This window comes from Musca autumnalis, unplaced genomic scaffold, assembly GCF_047663935.1.
Source record: "Musca autumnalis isolate F117 unplaced genomic scaffold, ASM4766393v1 scaffold_1, whole genome shotgun sequence".
NCBI lineage: Eukaryota > Metazoa > Arthropoda > Insecta > Diptera > Muscidae > Musca > Musca autumnalis.
The window spans coordinates 267,277,190-267,293,635 of record NW_027411644.1 but is presented as its reverse complement, the minus strand read 5'-3'; the positions used below and the strand labels follow the sequence as shown (position 1 = coordinate 267,293,635).

Below are 16,446 nucleotides of genomic sequence, written 5' to 3'. Positions count from 1 at the left end.
GTCATAAGTTTCTTCTAAGCGCTCGTAAAATATATCTTTGGTCTGTCCGTCCTTGTCTTCAGTTGGATCATGAGGGCAAATAAAGCTGATGTTGAAGAATTTTGCTTTTAATCGAATTGCAGCGAGTCTTTCATTCACTGGGGTTAAGCTGGAGACCAGATGTTTTAACCTCCGACCAACTACAAATCCGCAACCAAACTCATGCTTTGTGTCATGGCGGCTATAATACAGTGCGTCACCTTTAGGTGTTGTTGTGACGCCTTTCCCGTTCCATCGTATTTCCTGTATGGCAGTAATGTCGGCCTTGTACTTTTCAAGTACATCTGCCAATGCGTAAACTTCTTCTCTATAAAGAGTGCGAACATTCCAGGTGCAGATTCGCAGATCATGGTCCTTAAAACGTTTGCGGGGTTCGTCAACTTTAAAGGGGTTTGTTTTTCTTTTCTTTCGTTTTCGTTAGATGAAAATACATAATACCCCTTACCACAGTGTGGTGTAGGGTATAATAAAATCTGGTAATTTCTCTATCATGATTTGAAAACTTTACTATAATTATTATAACAGTAGTTCCCTTATCTTTTGTTTATGGTCCATTTCATCCCCTTAATATTTTACGAGCATCACCAAAAACTAAACGTTTCTATACTGGTGGGTCTACGACGAATATTTTTTAATTTTTACCAAAACTAACTTATAATACCCTTTCCACATTGTGGTATAAAGTACAGTACACATTGTCAGTTTTGAATGACGATTTTTTGCAATTATCGATAACTGTCCAACCAAAATATTTTGTGGTTGCATGATGAATGACAAAAATGAACGGCCACACTAGCAAGCAACAACAAAGCTGTCATTCAAAACTGACAATGTGTACCCAGCTTTAGGTAAAACAAATCACTGCTAGCATACAGAATGTATACACTGTACACTCAAAATTACAACTACAACACCAACAAGTTATTAAAGGTTAAACGATCAGATAGATAAAAACAGTATCTCTGTTAGCTTTGAGAAGTAAACAACAATCGTCGTCGTTGTCGCATCGTAAACAAAATGAATAAATTATTCGCATTAGCTATTTTCGCTATACTTTTTAGTCTTGTTAACGCACAACCAATCGAGGGGGTACGCTTAAACAACAACATGTTTATATGTAATATTTATGAGTAAAACTATATACATATATTTTGGTAAATCTTTAATAGGAACGTCGTATTGTGGGTGGTGTACGAAAGTTGGAAGGCGATGATATGCTGGAAGCCAAGGAAGCACTGCTAACATCTCTCGCAGAGTTGACAAAGGGTGAAAATGGTCCAAACTACAAGTAAGTATTCGTATATTCTGTGAAGAAACCTGTTATGTTAAATGTGTTAATTAATTACTGAACTTGTGTTATAATTGGACGATTTGTTACCTTGAATTAGTATTAAAATGTTTAATACATTACGTAGATCACAACGTGGTTTGCTGAGCTTAGACAAGCAGTAAATCTATTCCCAAAGCCACCTAGTTAAAATAAAAAAATTAAAGAACTGTCAAACCCTTTTACAGAACAGAGACCCTTTTGTGTGCGACTACATGTTTGTGCTTTATACAACAACTCATTATAACGAATTTGTCGTTATAGAGACGTTCGTTATACAAAAATGGGTAAATGCAATTTCTACAGAGAATTGTAGATATATGTAGGTGCAGGTTTTGCATAGCCCTTATAGAAGCGTAGCACCCGGATTTTTTAAAGTTTATTTTAATCATAGAGACACTGCTGAAATTTGGTATTTAGTTTACAAAACTTTTCTCCTGAATATTGACGGTACATGTCAACGTTTTAGTATAACCCTCATAGAACGCTACAGCCAGATTTTTTGGAATTTGGAATTAAACGCCTGATCCAACGGAAAAAACTGAAATTTTGTATTTGTTCTTCGTGGTGGGTAAAAAACAGTTCTGAAGGTTTTAGACAGAACTGACTAAAATTTGGTATTTAGTTTCTGTTGTAGTTATAAAATATTTCTGCACATAATTGTCGGTATAGGTCTACGTTTTCAACAAGTAAAAAAAATTCAACCGAAATGACTAAAATTTGGTATTTAGTTTCTGTTGTAGTTATAAAATATTTCTGCACATAATTGTCGGTATAGGTCTACGTTTTCAACAAGTAAAAAAAGTATCAGTCGGCTTCACCGACAGAGATATACCCTCAGCCTGTGTATATTGAAACAATTTTTTCCCAAAAAACGTATGTATTTAGGGGGTTTTAAACATTTTGATTAGGATTAAAGATTAGAAGTTTTGCGGAGGATATGCTGAAAGGAATGGATCGACATTGACCATTATGGAAGTAGATATCCAGCCACTACATATGGTACCATAGGGGATTTTTACACCCTTCGGGCTGTTTGCTCAAGAAGTATGGACTTGCCCCTAAAAAACTTTTGCCGTCGTAATTGAGGCAGCGAATGCAAGTTGCTTCAACAAAAATCAAAGTGATTCGGTAGCAGGCCTTAAAGTTAACTTATCCGAAATTTTGTGTGGGAGGTACCGGATGGAGTGGACAAATATAGTCCATATTTGAACATGATCTATATTTGGTAGATATATTAGGATGTGTAAAGTATGGACCAATTCGGCCGCTCCCTTCAAGAGTTATAATCCCAACATTTTTGAACTTTTGTGGGGGAGGTACCTGAAGCAGTAGACCGATATGGCTTATCTTCGAACTTAAACTATGTTTGGTCAAAATGTTACTAAGGCCAAATTTTGGACCGAATCGGCAGATCCGTTCGAGAGTTATCTTGCGCTCCAACCACCTCACATCGTGTCATAGGGGTTTTGTGCAATTTTCAGGATATTTTCTCAGGAAGTATGGACTTGCCCCTGATGAAAGTTGTACCGTCGTATGTGGGGCAATGAATACAAGTTGCTACAACAAAAATCAAAGCGATTCGAGAGATGGCCCTAAACTGAACTTTTCCGAAATTTTGTGTGGGAGGTACTCGAAGGAGTGGACCGATTGAGTCCATATTGAAACCTTATCTAAGTCTGGTACACATTTCATGATGGGCAAAGTGTGGACCTAATCGTTTACTCCCTTCAAGAGTTATCGTTCGCACAAATTTTCCGAACATTTTCGAACTTTTGTGGGGGAGGTACCGATATAGCCCATCTTCGAACTTAAGTTTGGGCAAAATATTACGAAAGCCAAAATTTGAACTGAATCGGTTCATCCGTTCGAGAGTTATCGTGCGCTCCAGCCAGCCAGACAGGCAGACAGACAGACGGACGGACATTGCTCAATCGACTCCAAATTGTCTGAAACACATTTCGTCCAAACATACTTGGGGTCTAAAACCATTATTTCGATGAGGCACATTTTGCCCGTATGAAAGTGTATATACCCTTTCTAGCCTAAAGGTTGAGGGTATAAAAAGCGCCTATAGAACGGTACCACAAGATTTTCGGTATTTTCAAGGATTATTCAACTTGATTGGCTAACATTGTTTATACCCTACACCACACTGTGGTAAGGGGTATTATGTGGTTGTGCATTTATATGTAACATGAATAACACGGTTCTCTTGTACCAAATTTAAATGGAAGGTGCTTACATCTTAGAAGTTTTTGCGTATTCTGAAACTATAATGTTCATAGATGAGAAAAATCAAAAAACTACAAAAAATCGCCGAAGCGCTTTTTAAATAAATCGCGGTCAAAGTTCACATTTTTAGGGTCTTTTAGGTTTTCACAATTTTACTTGGAAACCGCTCGCACTATAAAAATGGAACTCAATAAAATGTTGTAGTAGTGAAAATTCTCTACAACATTGTCCTTTACAATATTTTCGTAGTTTTTACCATTTTTTGCGATATAGAAGTTCAAACTGGGACAACTCACTGACTGTATCGTCTCCTTACAAAACAATGTCATGACTGCAATTTCCCAACTTAAATTTATATATTTCAAAAATAGTACATCCTAGGAAAAAATTACTAAACCTAGAGAATTTTCACAGCTATACGAAAACCGCGAAAACCAACTAGGGACTATTTCTTGTTTTTGGATTTTTCTCATCTATGAACATTGCTGTTTCAGAATCCGCAAAAACTTCCTAGGTGTAAGCGGTTTTTATTAACAGTTAGTTAATGCGCACCGTACATGACATTGTTTTATAAGGAGGCGAAACAGTCAGTGCGCTGTCCCAATTAATATCTCAATTTTATATCTCAACAAGTAAAAAAGTATCACTCGGCTTGACCAACATAGATATACCCTCAGCCTCAGACATAAAGAAAATAAGTAACTCACAATACATCTACCGTCTGCATGCAGAGAAAAAATATTGTTCGCTTTTGTTGGAACAACAATATCTATTTTTGTTCCAACAATTAATTTGTTTTGTTCAAGCATTGTAATTTCAAATACAAAAATACCATCGATTGCTCCAAACATAAAAAAAACAAAAACAACTTGCGAAATTCCTCAATATTGTAAAAATCATTGACAATACCTATGGTAGGAACTATCATAATCTAAAATTTGTACAAAAACTATTGTCAGCCCAGAAAACCTGTTACAGAAATGTTTAATTTGATCGTATATAATTCTCATATACCTTTTCCACATAACTTTGGTATAAATTACGCGTATAATATTGTGAGCATTGTTTGTGCAAATTGAATGCAGAAACATAACTACTCCATTGCGCTCATTCTCTAAGCACCTACCCCAACATAAAGAATACCATAAAAGCACAAAAAAATATGAAAAGAAAACACAAATGACGACCAAAAATACTTCTCAGATTGTGGTGTAACTCAACTATGAAAACACAAAGAAGAATGAGAAAGAAGAAACAAATAAAAACAAGAATCTCATGGTGTACATACACAAAAGCAGAACAAAGATAAAATAAAAAACAAGTAAAAAAGTATCAGTCGGCTTTGCCGACAGAGATATACCCTCAGCCTGTGTGTATTGAAATACTTAAAAAAAACGTATGCATTTAAGAGGTTTTCAAAATTTTGGGCGTATGAACCGACAAAAATATGGATAGGATTAAAGCTCAAAAATTGCGGGGATATCGATAGATATGGATTTTTTACCTTGCTAGCGTACGAAAAATATAATACCGCTGTAAAAAAAATTTCGGAAAAAAATTCCAAAGGATCCTCGAACAGACCCTTAACCACACGAAAATGTTGAACATTTGTGTAGGTGGTATCCCAAGGATTGGACAGACAGGGCCCAAATTTGAACATAAACTAAGTTTCGACAATATTTAGAGATCCAAAGTTTGGACCAAATGGGTTGCTATGAGATATCGCGCCTACCATTTTAGCGAATATTTTCGAACGTTTGTAAGGGAGGAATGGACCTATAAGCACCACCTTCGAATTTCATCTAATATTCGAAGAAACATTACGATATCCAAAGTGTGGACGAACACAGTATTCGGTTCGAGCTCTCGAGCCACTAGCGGTTTTTTTTTTAAACTTTCGGGCTGTTTTCTCAAGAAATATGGACTTGCCCCTGAAAAAACTTTTACTACCGCAATTGAGGCAGCGAATGCAGGTTGCATCAACAAAAATCAAAATGATTCGAGGGCAGATCTTAAAGTGAATGTATCCAACATTTTGTGTTGGAGGTACCCGAAGCAGTGGACAAATATAGTCTATATTCGAACCTGACCTATATCTGGTATATATATTAGGATGTGTTAAGTATGAACCAAATCGGTCACTCCCATCAAGAGTCATCGTGCGCACAATTTTTCCGAACATTTTTGAACTTTTGTGGGGGAGGTACCTGAAGGAGGGACCGAAATGGCTTATCTTCTAACCTAAGCCTGCACCAAATATTGTGAATGTGACATTTTGCAGATTGGCTCGAGAGTTATCTTGCGCTCCAACCACTACATAGGGTGTCATACGGTTTTTTTTTTTGCACCTTCCGGGCCATTTTCTCAGGAAGTATGGACTTCCCCCTGATGAAACTTGTACCGTCGAAAGGGGGGCAGTGAATACAAGTTGCTACAACAAAAATCAGATCGATTCGAGAGCAGGTCCTAAACTGAACTTTTCCGAAATTTTGTGTGGGAGATACCCGAAGGAGTAGACCGATTGAATTCATATTGGAACCTCATCTAAGTCTGGTAGAAATTTTACGATGTACAAAGTGTTGACCAAATCGGTTACTCCCTTCAAGAGTTATGGTGCGCACAAATTTTCCGACCATTTCCGAACTTTTGTGGGGGAGGTACCGGAAGGGGTGGACCGATATAACCCATCTTCGAACTTAAACTAAGTTTGGACAAAATATTATGTAAACCAAATTTTAACCAAATCGGTTGATTCGTTCGAGAGTTATCGTGCGCTCCAGCCAGACAGACAGACGGACGGACATGGCTAAATCCACTCCAAATTGTCTGAAACACATTTCGTCCAAACATACTTGGGGTCTAAAACCATTATTTCGATGAGGCACATTTTGTCCGTATGAAAGTGTATATTCCCTCGTTAGCATAAATGCTGAGGGTATAACAAATATAAGAGGAACTCATACAACTCACCAAATGTTTTTTGTCAAAGAAAAGAGAATAATATTGTCCAGCAGACAAAAATTATTGTTGGATATGACAACAACTATTGTTGGATATGATAACGACTATTGTTGAATATGACAACAACTATTCTTGTAATTAACAAAAACGATTGTTGGACTCACAATACTACATGCGAAATCTAACAATATCTTTACAATACATATTTTGCTCTTCGGATATTGTTGGTTCAATCATATTTTTTCTCTGCGTGTATATAATACGATATAGAACGTTTGGATAAAATCGGTTTCTCTCTTCGAGGGTTATCTTACCTACTACCTAGTGTAGTTGGTGCCGCCAGGCTTTTTGGAGCTTTTGGACCATTATCTCAAGAAGTAAGGTCTTGTTACCGCTGTAATGGGGAAAGCGAATACAATTTGTTACAACAAAAATCAAAGGGACTCCCTTTAAACCGATTTGGATGATCGGTTCGAGAGTTATCGTGCGCTCCAGCCGCTACACATGGTGTCATAGGGGTTTTTACAGCTTTCGGACCATTTTTTCAGGAAGTATGGACTTGCCCCTGAAAAAACGTGTACTGTCGTAATGGGACAGCAAATACAAGTTGCTACAAAAAAACGATCCGAGGGCAGACCTTAAACTGCACTTTTCCCAAATTTTGTGTGGGAGGTACTCGAAGGAGTGAACCTATCCCAGCGAAAAGTTTGCCTCCAAAGAGGCAGTTAAATGATATGTACAAGTGATTTGGAAGTACATCAAATTATGCATTTTCACTCATGATTTTTACAAGGGAGTGACTACTGAAAGAAGCACTCCATTGCACCGCATTTTAACTGACCCTTTGGCATTGCATTTTAACTGAACCTTTGGCACCGCATTTTAACTGACCCTTTGGCATTGCATTTAAACTGAACCTTTGGCACTGCATTTTAACCGACTCTTTGGCATTGCATTTTAACTGACCCTTTGGGGTAGAATATGAGGCAGTCCAGAGCACGTGTTTTGAATAACAAAATAAAATGCATTTATTAATTGTGTAAAACAAAAATATTAATAACTTTATTAAATTAACAAAAATTATGAAAATTCTCTATTGAATTCAATCGCAAAAATGTGTGTTTCCTCCGCTCTTCATTTAATCCAAGCTTAAGTGCTTTTGCTTCATCTGCTAAATGGGTTTGATATTGTCTTCCCATCACCAGTTAAGATTTCGACATGTACTCCAACAGCACTCCCATTCGGAAATTTTCTTCTCGTGAGTTACCGGAAAAATTTTCACAAATTAAATATTATTTTGTTTGTATTAACAAATGTTTGGAAATGTTAACACGATTATCTCCTTTTGGAAATGTATTCCGGTGCCTGTAGAGATGTACAAACTGATTTATGTGCATGTAGGGATCTCTAACAACTGCTAATAAAATGTAGTGAACGGAGTGCCTTTTTCACGACTCCGTTTGCACTGCATCCGGATGCTGTTAAATTGTGAGGAATTGGAGTGCCTTTTTCACGACTCCGTTGAACTGCCTCCGGATGTTGTTAAAATGTGACAAATGGATGTGATTCTTTGGATTGCTTCCAAATGCGGTTAAAATGTGGGGAATGGAGTGCCTTTTTCACGACTCCGTTTGAACTGCATAAAAACATGCCGTGAAAGAACTAGTCTACATTGCACTACTTCCAATTTATTTTGCTGGGATATAGTCCATATACGAACCTGATCTATGTCCCGTAGAGATATTACGATATGAATAGTAAGGACCAAATCGGTTACTGTCTTTGAGAGTTGTCGTGCGCACCATTTCACCGAAAAATTTTGAACATTTGAGGAGGAGGTACGTGAAGGAGTATACCGATATGGCGTATCTTCGAAATTAAACTAAATTTGGAAAAAATATTACGAAGGCCAAACTTTGACCCGAATCGGTTGATCCGTACGAGAGTTTTCTTGCGCTCCAAGGTTTTAGCCACATTATTCAATTGTTATAGCTGAAATTTGGTATTAGTTCTTCGTTGGGAGATTCAAACAATGTCGCAGAAAATATTCGTATTTTGAAGGTTTTAGCCAAATTATTCAACCGAAGTGGCTAAAATCTGGTTCAAATGAAATGTTAAGCCGATATAACGATGTCCATTTTTACGAAGTTTTTCACATAATGATGGCGGATTAGGACGCTAGGTTCTTAGCGTTGTCAGCCACGATCAACTTGTCAAAAAATGGAAGATTACAAGTACAACATTAATGTTCAATCTTCTATTATATGGGAGGCAATTACACATGATGTAGGAATAAAACTTACCATAGTATTTGTGTAAAACATTGAGAAATAGGGTTATCAAGTCAGACTATACAAAAAAAATTTAATGGCAATAACTATCATAAATGCGTATATGGTAATCTTTAAAAAACGTTTTACAATCGTTGAAGTTGAGGTGCACCATTTAATAAATCTGGAATATTAACTGAATTGTTTTAGCCACGATCTCATAATCTGAGCCACAATAAATAATTAACGTAGAAGCTGCATTGGTGATAATATGAAACCAACAAGGAAAGGAACAAAGTCGGGTGGGGCCGACAAAATGATACCTTACAACATAATATGGCGGAATTTTTTTTGTAGACCGAATTGAGTCACGTTTTCCAAAATTCATCAAAATGTCTGTCCAATTTTGTATTCGGTGCGATACATGAAAATGGACAAACATCTGAACCGTTTTCAAAATAATTTGGCAAACTTATTTCTAGTCCAAATTCCCTTACACATATAAAATATTATCAAAATTGGACATACGTAGAAAGGTTGGTGCATAAAATAAATAAAATCGGGTGAAAAAAATTGATATGGTAAATCCTGTTCAATTCAGAATCACGTCCGGCAAATTTGGTTCTGATCGGTTCAGGTATATATATCTACATACCTATATATAGAAAATTATTCAGGTCTGCCTTGATGTTCGAAATATAAATCCTCTGAAATAGCTGGACCAAATTTAATAAAACTTTGACTATAGATTCTTCAGGTCTTAGAATGTATCGTAAGGTAGTTTTTATACCGAAAATGGAGTGGGCGGGGACCTCCCCCACAACGGGTTTTAGCCAAACGCGAAATCTCAGAGATGATTTGGAAGTAGAATACCGGGATCGCGTCCGATTTTTGAATACTTTAAGATTTTTAAATTTAGTAGGAGTTTGTAGTCCCAGTTACTAATTTAAGAGATCTTGAAAATAAATGATTTCAATGCTTGGTATAACTCGATTAAGATAACTATCAAATTTGGCGACTTGTGTCATATTGACAAGTCCCACTCCCAGCCCAGTCCAATACTTAAAAATATCCAAATTTTAATGTGTCAAATAGAGTTGTACAATCTAGTTCAATTGAAAGATCTAGTTCAATAGCTGCCGCTCTTTAAACTGAACTAGGTCAGTAATCTAGTTCATAGTTCACTGTCCAGGTCAATCATTCGGATCAAAATCGTTCACCGGCTCTTAATCGGTCGTTTGATGAAAACGCATACATACAACAAATACAAACAAAAGACTAATATAATTTAACTACTCCATAACAAAAATATTACATTTACATAGATTGATTGCATTCTTAAATAAAGATTAATTAATTTAAAAAAAAACATCCTTCATTTAGGTGGCAGGCAAAAAATCTTATGTTGTGTGTGTGTGTGTGTAGAAATTGTTATTGCGTTGTGCGTGTGTGTTTCTTCTTATATTTTCCCTTTTTCTATCCATAAAGTAAGCTGTTATGTCTCGTATGTTTTTGTAGAAATCGTCATTTTCGGACAGCTATCCCATGTACCTTGATCCAAAACATAATCACCATTACGAAGGCATCCCTTAACATTGACGACGCCGTCACTTTATGTATTTGTGAACGACATGTTGAACTAGATTGTGAATCGTTCGTTGATCGTACGGTCACCGACTGATTATAGTTCAGTGAACTATTGAACTATAATGAACTATATCGACTGATCTAGTTCATACGCTCTTTTCAATGAATCGTTCAATTAAACTAGTTCGTTCATGAACTATACAACTCTAGTGTCAAACTATCTATTATTAGGTTTCTATAAGTTAACGCGGATAAATTTTTCTACACATGTAGTACTCACTATTACCTTCTACAACATATACATATGTATATGGTTTCGCGGATACGTCGTGATACCGATAGTTCTACTCCAAATATCATACATATAAACCACAATAAAAACTACACAAAAAACTCATTACATGTCTACACCAACAATTTTTTATCGCGTCTTACTTTTTTTAATTCTTAATCACAATCTTACTAAGCATACCTTCCCACGTATTCTCCAATTTAAAAAAGCGTTAATTATTTTTTGAAATTTTGCCTTTTTAAGGCGAAGATCATTTTTAATGATTTTTTATTAATTTTCTCGTTTAGAGTTAAGCTTGATGATCGGAAATTATTTGCAAGTGAAAAAGGAAAGCCAAGGACTCGAACCCACATAGTCACCAAATTACGTTACCTGGTTTCACTGGTGGTAAAGCAGATCTTCGGACGTATCGACTATGTAGTGGCTTCTCTGTCCTAGAACTTTTCGTTTTTCAAATGCAAATGTGTTTTATACATTTACGCGGATATTTGGCCGCTGAAATGTATTTTCTTCACGACAAACGCTTTTTTGCGCTGCCTTTGAAGTTATGAGTATTGGCTTTGAACGCTAACACGCCGTGACAACATTTTTTGATATGTTTTCAAGGACGTGGGTTCAAATCCCAGCCGGGTTCAGCCTGTTTTTTATTTTTTGAAATTTTGTGAAAGCCAAGGACTCGAACCACATGGTCACCAAATTACGTTACCTGGTTTCACTAGTGGTAAAGCAGATCTTCGGACGTGTACGTCATGAAGTGTTGTCAGGTTGAAATGTTTTTCTTATTAAGTGGTCCAGTTACTACTTTATTCAAATATATGACTTGAAAAATAGAATTTTTGCCTCAGAAACTTGCCATTGGACCTATAGTGCCCTCTATTTACGATTTTCCTGTAAAAGTAAAACTAGAACCAATCTAAATTAGGATCATCTGACTAATGTATAACTTTTCAAAATTTGATCCGCGTCTATCTACTATTATATGATGCAGACATTTTGAAGTCAGATTTTAAGTGTTTTTTGATATTTTCTTCTAGCCGCGTTGCGCAAACAGGGATCTAATAACTCATTCCCCTTGAAATCCATCTTCTAAAATGCGAAATACAAGAAATTTCAAAATAGGAAAATCATTCCAATGAAAAAACCGGACCTTTATTTAAAAAAAACTGGGCTACATTTAAAAATGTGTAATTTTTTAAAATTCCACGAATATTGAGTAACATTTTACAAATATTATAAATACTTGCTGAGGTCACTTTGTAATAACTTTTTAGTGTCAGTTGTGCCCTTTAAAATAATTATCGGTTTTTAAATATTTTTTTCTTAAAACCAGAAATAAAATCGCAATAACTGTTGTCTAAAAATAGGCTCGGGAATGGATTTGTGCAGGGGATTTTTTCCTGAACCTATGTACCGAAAATCGTTGATGTAGCGCGAAAAGACAAAACTTTAAATTTGTTGGAAATGGATTAGGAAAATATTGGTAACATTTCCCATACACACTTCATTCATTCGTGTGGTCTTGAGACGACCTAATATTATAAAAGTAATGTCTTTAAAACCACATCGATCCCGTGTGTGCAAATGAAGTTATTCAGAGTAAAAGGTCATTTTATATTTCGTCACCATAAATGCCCGAAGACGTAACCCACATGCAAATCTAAATTCGCTTTTTGATAGAATCTGATATATAAAGCTAAAATACGTACTCTGACAAAATTTCAAGCTTCTGCGTTTAAAAATAACGATACTATTCAAGAAATGGAATTTCGGAAAATGGGATAACATTGCAGTTGTTGTTGTAATAACCGATCCCAAAACCAAGCGTTTTTGCGGTCTTAGTTTCATTACTTACTCCCATTCATAAGGGATTGATAATACTCCAAATACTCGACCTCATAAGATTGATATTCTATAAAACAGTTTTTCATTTCATAACGTTTTTTGGTTTTGTGGGTTACGTCTTCGGACATTTATGGTGACGATTTGTATTTTTCTCAAAAACTGTAAAGCTTATCGAAAATCTGCTAAAGTAAATGTTGAACATTTAAAGATTCTCTACGATAAGGGTCTTTACGATTTTTAAAAAGAAGTGACCTTTCTGGATGTTTCGAGATCTAAGGATCAAATTACACATGTAGAAAAAGATGACGCGTAAGAACTTCAGGAGGCGGTCCCGTTAAAATAACGACGCTTTCTATTTCTATAAACTTTCAAACGATACCCACTTTGCAGAAATCGATTCAGTAGAACCGGGTCTATCCCGGTGTTTAAATCGGGCATTTCGGGTCAAACAATCGGCGAACCGGATACACCGCCCATACATTTCCATAATCACTGCAACAAACCCTACTTTGGATAAAAATTAAAATAAAATAAAATCGGAGAGTTGGAGTTGGGCTTCGAATTATACATGTGGGCTAGATGGGCTAATTTTGCATAAAGTGACTCTAACGTGGAATACTACTAATAAACACTCTCCAATTTTGTGGGATTTTTTAAAGATAGGTATAATTGTGCTCTTCAAAGGAAAATATATATATGGGGGAACAGACCCGGTCACCTCGGCTATTTTAGCCGGTTCGCCTGAATATGTGCATATCTCCCTTATATGTGTATATTAATGATTTTTTTTTTAGAACCGCTATATCTCAAGAAAGGTTCCTTCTATCAAAAAATAATAATGACCAAATATGTAGAGAAATTTTCCGTCTACAACATTTACTGAAATCACTTATTACTTAGAACCACCGTTTTCAACAAAAATTCCGAAACCCTAAAAACTCTTAAAATTTGGCCTTTGACCCTAACAACTTCTTTCGCACACATGGAATCGATGGGGACTTTCAGGAAATTGCTGCTAATGGCAAACTCTAGCTCTCCACCCAAATTCAGCTTTGTGGGAATTTTTGCTATTTCAATGTCCATTATGACTGAACTATTAGTTCTTAAATTATTACAAAAAATCAAAAAAAATATTAATGAACAAAAAACAGAAAAAATCGGTTTTGGTTTGTTTGCTTGGCAGATGTTATACAAATTGTTCCTCAAGTATATTCATATTATAACAAATGGAAGGAACGAATTCCAAGAACAAAATATTTATATCCAAAATTTATCAACTTACTAAATACTTAAATCTGTAATATATAATGTCTATAATATAATTTTTTTTCTTCTTAGATTGGGAGAAATCCATTCTGCCAGCAAGCAAGTAGTATCAGGTATCTTGTACAAAATTACAGCAGATATTATCGATATTGATAATGAAGAAAAGCCTAAAAGATGTGACATAAAAATTTGGTCTCAACCCTGGTTGAAAAACGGCGTTAAAACGACCTTCAACTGTGAGAAAGAAGATGAACTAGTCTTCAGCTATGGTGTCTAATCCGATAACGAAACTTAAATGACTGTTGAAAATTTTATAATAAATATTATAATATATATACAACTAATTTTAATTCATATTTACTATGGGTTTTAATATTTAAAAAGTAATTATATCAGAGGATGGCATGTACGCTTCATATAAGCTGAATGCCTGGATTCGCATCCCCTGGTTAGACAACATCAAACCAATTTTCAACGATGACGAAAACCCTCAGCGTAATGTTATCTTACATTTCCTAAAGTAAGTATGAACTTATTTATTAATATACTTGATCTAATCCGCTAAATTTATTTCATTTAATCAGTCAAATAATTAAGAATCAACTTATGACGCAACTATTGCACAATAACGTTTAATAACCAGTTTGATGAGTAAATCAAAATAAAGAGATTTCATTAAATCAGCTCGAATTGTTGTTTATTAAAACTTAGGAACAGGCCGACAAGTCATTCAATGAAATTGCATGTAACAAATGTTATTAATTATATCTACTCATATTGAAAAAATAATAAAAACCAAAGACAAATAAATTGCATACGGACTATAAACAAGTAAACATGATCTTGGGTTTGGGTTTGTAAAAAATGCAAATAAAGAGGCTTTGACTTTTCTAGAAAACATAAAATGAAGGCAATTTTTCTAAAGGTTTTCAAAATGACAAAAGGTTCATTAAAGGGTTTTATGAATTAAAAATGGTTTATATGGTGTGTGTGTGTGTTTTTTTTAATTTCGGGCTACTTTTTCTCATGTACGTAAATGCGTGATTTTTGAAGTGGGAACAACAAATTAATACACTCGAATATTTTGTAAGGTTTTTAAAGTTATATTCTCCTTTATTTGCTGCTTTGTTCGTCAAATACATACAATCATAGATAATCAGATATTATAACATACACCATAAGATGGAGGGTATTGTTACGGAATTAGGTTTAACTTAACTCCGTGTATACTAACTCCGTGTATACTAACTACGTGTATACCATACTTTACTTTACTAATCACACACCTTTACTTTACTTATGGGTACTTTACACGATATGTTTTTTACATATGAGTTGTCACTTTGCATATACATTTTGTATGGCAGAAGTGACAACTCATATGTAAAAAACATACCGTGTAAAGTACCCCTTAGGTAACTCAAAACCCAGGTCAGGCATCATACTTTTCTATTGCATACTTTACGGGGCGTCATTGTGTGAGTGCATGCTTTTTCAATGGGTTGAATTGTGTGTGTGGAGAGAGCAACGCTAAATGAGCGCACACGGGCGCCTAAATGCCTGACCTGGCTCAAAACTCACTTATCTTCTGCTCTCCAAATACACATACGCATATGTATACAAACGGATGAATGTAAACCAGAGTGAGGCAGAGAAAATTTTTGTGTCCCTCTTGTGCTCTCAATGAGCGTAAATTTGTTGTTGTTCACAACGAGTTAGCATCTACACAGGCTGTGAGCGATAACAAATTTACGCTCACTTAGAGCACATGGGCTTTCTTGTGAGTCACAATGCCTACCCTTGATGTAAACAACAAATGGGCCAGAGGTACCAAATAAGAGAGAGTAGAAGGAGTAATAACGAATGACGTCATACTGCACTAAAACTATCCAGAGGGAAATTAGAGAATTTATCACATGGGGAATAAGTTATTTAACGCATTGTAAGAATTATTTTACACAAACAATCCAAACTAATCGAGCGAGCAATCAAATTTGGCAAACAAATTTACATTGATTGTCCACTATACCCAAATCTGCTGTTAATGGAATGCAGATTTTCAGCATTAATGGAATGCAGAGTTTCAAGTTTCAGCTCTGTAGTGGCTCTGCATTACCTTCTCGTTTACCCTTGTTTCCATTTTCCCACTGGTTAAATCAAACAAAATATGAGAGATATAAGGTAAATGCATGAATTACAACAACCCAGCAAAAATTCGGATCCATTAGTCATTACGTAACCCATTACAAAGTAATGTAAACAAGCTTCTTTTCCCATTACAAGTAAACTGAAAAGTAATGGGATACTTCTTAAAAAAATTACAAGGCAAACCTACTTACTTTGCTCCTCACTAGGTAATGAGGACGGTGTCACAGTGAGTGTGTGTCCGACTATAAATCCTAGGGTTGTGTGTTCAACGCTCACAGTCGGCACGCGAGTTTTTTTAATTAAAAAATAACAGTTCGTGGTGCACATGTGCACTGCACATTTAAGTTCTTAACCAACCCTTAATGTTCGTGTGCGTGGCATAGAATGTAGTGTCTTTGGCTAGAAATCAGAGGGTTCGTGTGTTCAACTCGCACAGCGAGCGAAATAAAATAAAGTAAAATGAAAGTAGGAAGTGTGTT

General features: G+C 35.6%; 1 protein-coding gene across 1 annotated transcript; it reads left to right on the top strand.

Annotated features, from left to right (window-relative positions):
* The first annotated feature begins 970 nt into the window (after positions 1-970).
* LOC141389523 (sarcocystatin-A-like) lies at positions 971-14,175 on the top strand. Its single transcript, XM_073961133.1, has 3 exons — positions 971-1,128; positions 1,209-1,327; positions 13,892-14,175. The coding sequence occupies exons 1-3, from the start codon at positions 1,057-1,059 to the stop codon at positions 14,094-14,096; spliced, it is 396 nt and encodes a 131-aa protein (XP_073817234.1). The 5' UTR covers positions 971-1,056; the 3' UTR covers positions 14,097-14,175.
* The last annotated feature ends 2,271 nt before the right edge of the window (positions 14,176-16,446 follow it).

Bases quoted from the DNA above. Each gene is read 5' to 3' on its own strand.
- LOC141389523 (XM_073961133.1), top strand. From the start codon at position 1,057: ATGAATAAATTATTCGCATTAGCTATTTTCGCTATACTTTTTAGTCTT. The intron at 1,129-1,208 runs GTACGCTTAAAC...AATCTTTAATAG, and splicing joins ACGCACAACCAATCGAGGGG to GAACGTCGTATTGTGGGTGG. The intron at 1,328-13,891 runs GTAAGTATTCGT...TTTTCTTCTTAG, and splicing joins GAAAATGGTCCAAACTACAA to ATTGGGAGAAATCCATTCTG.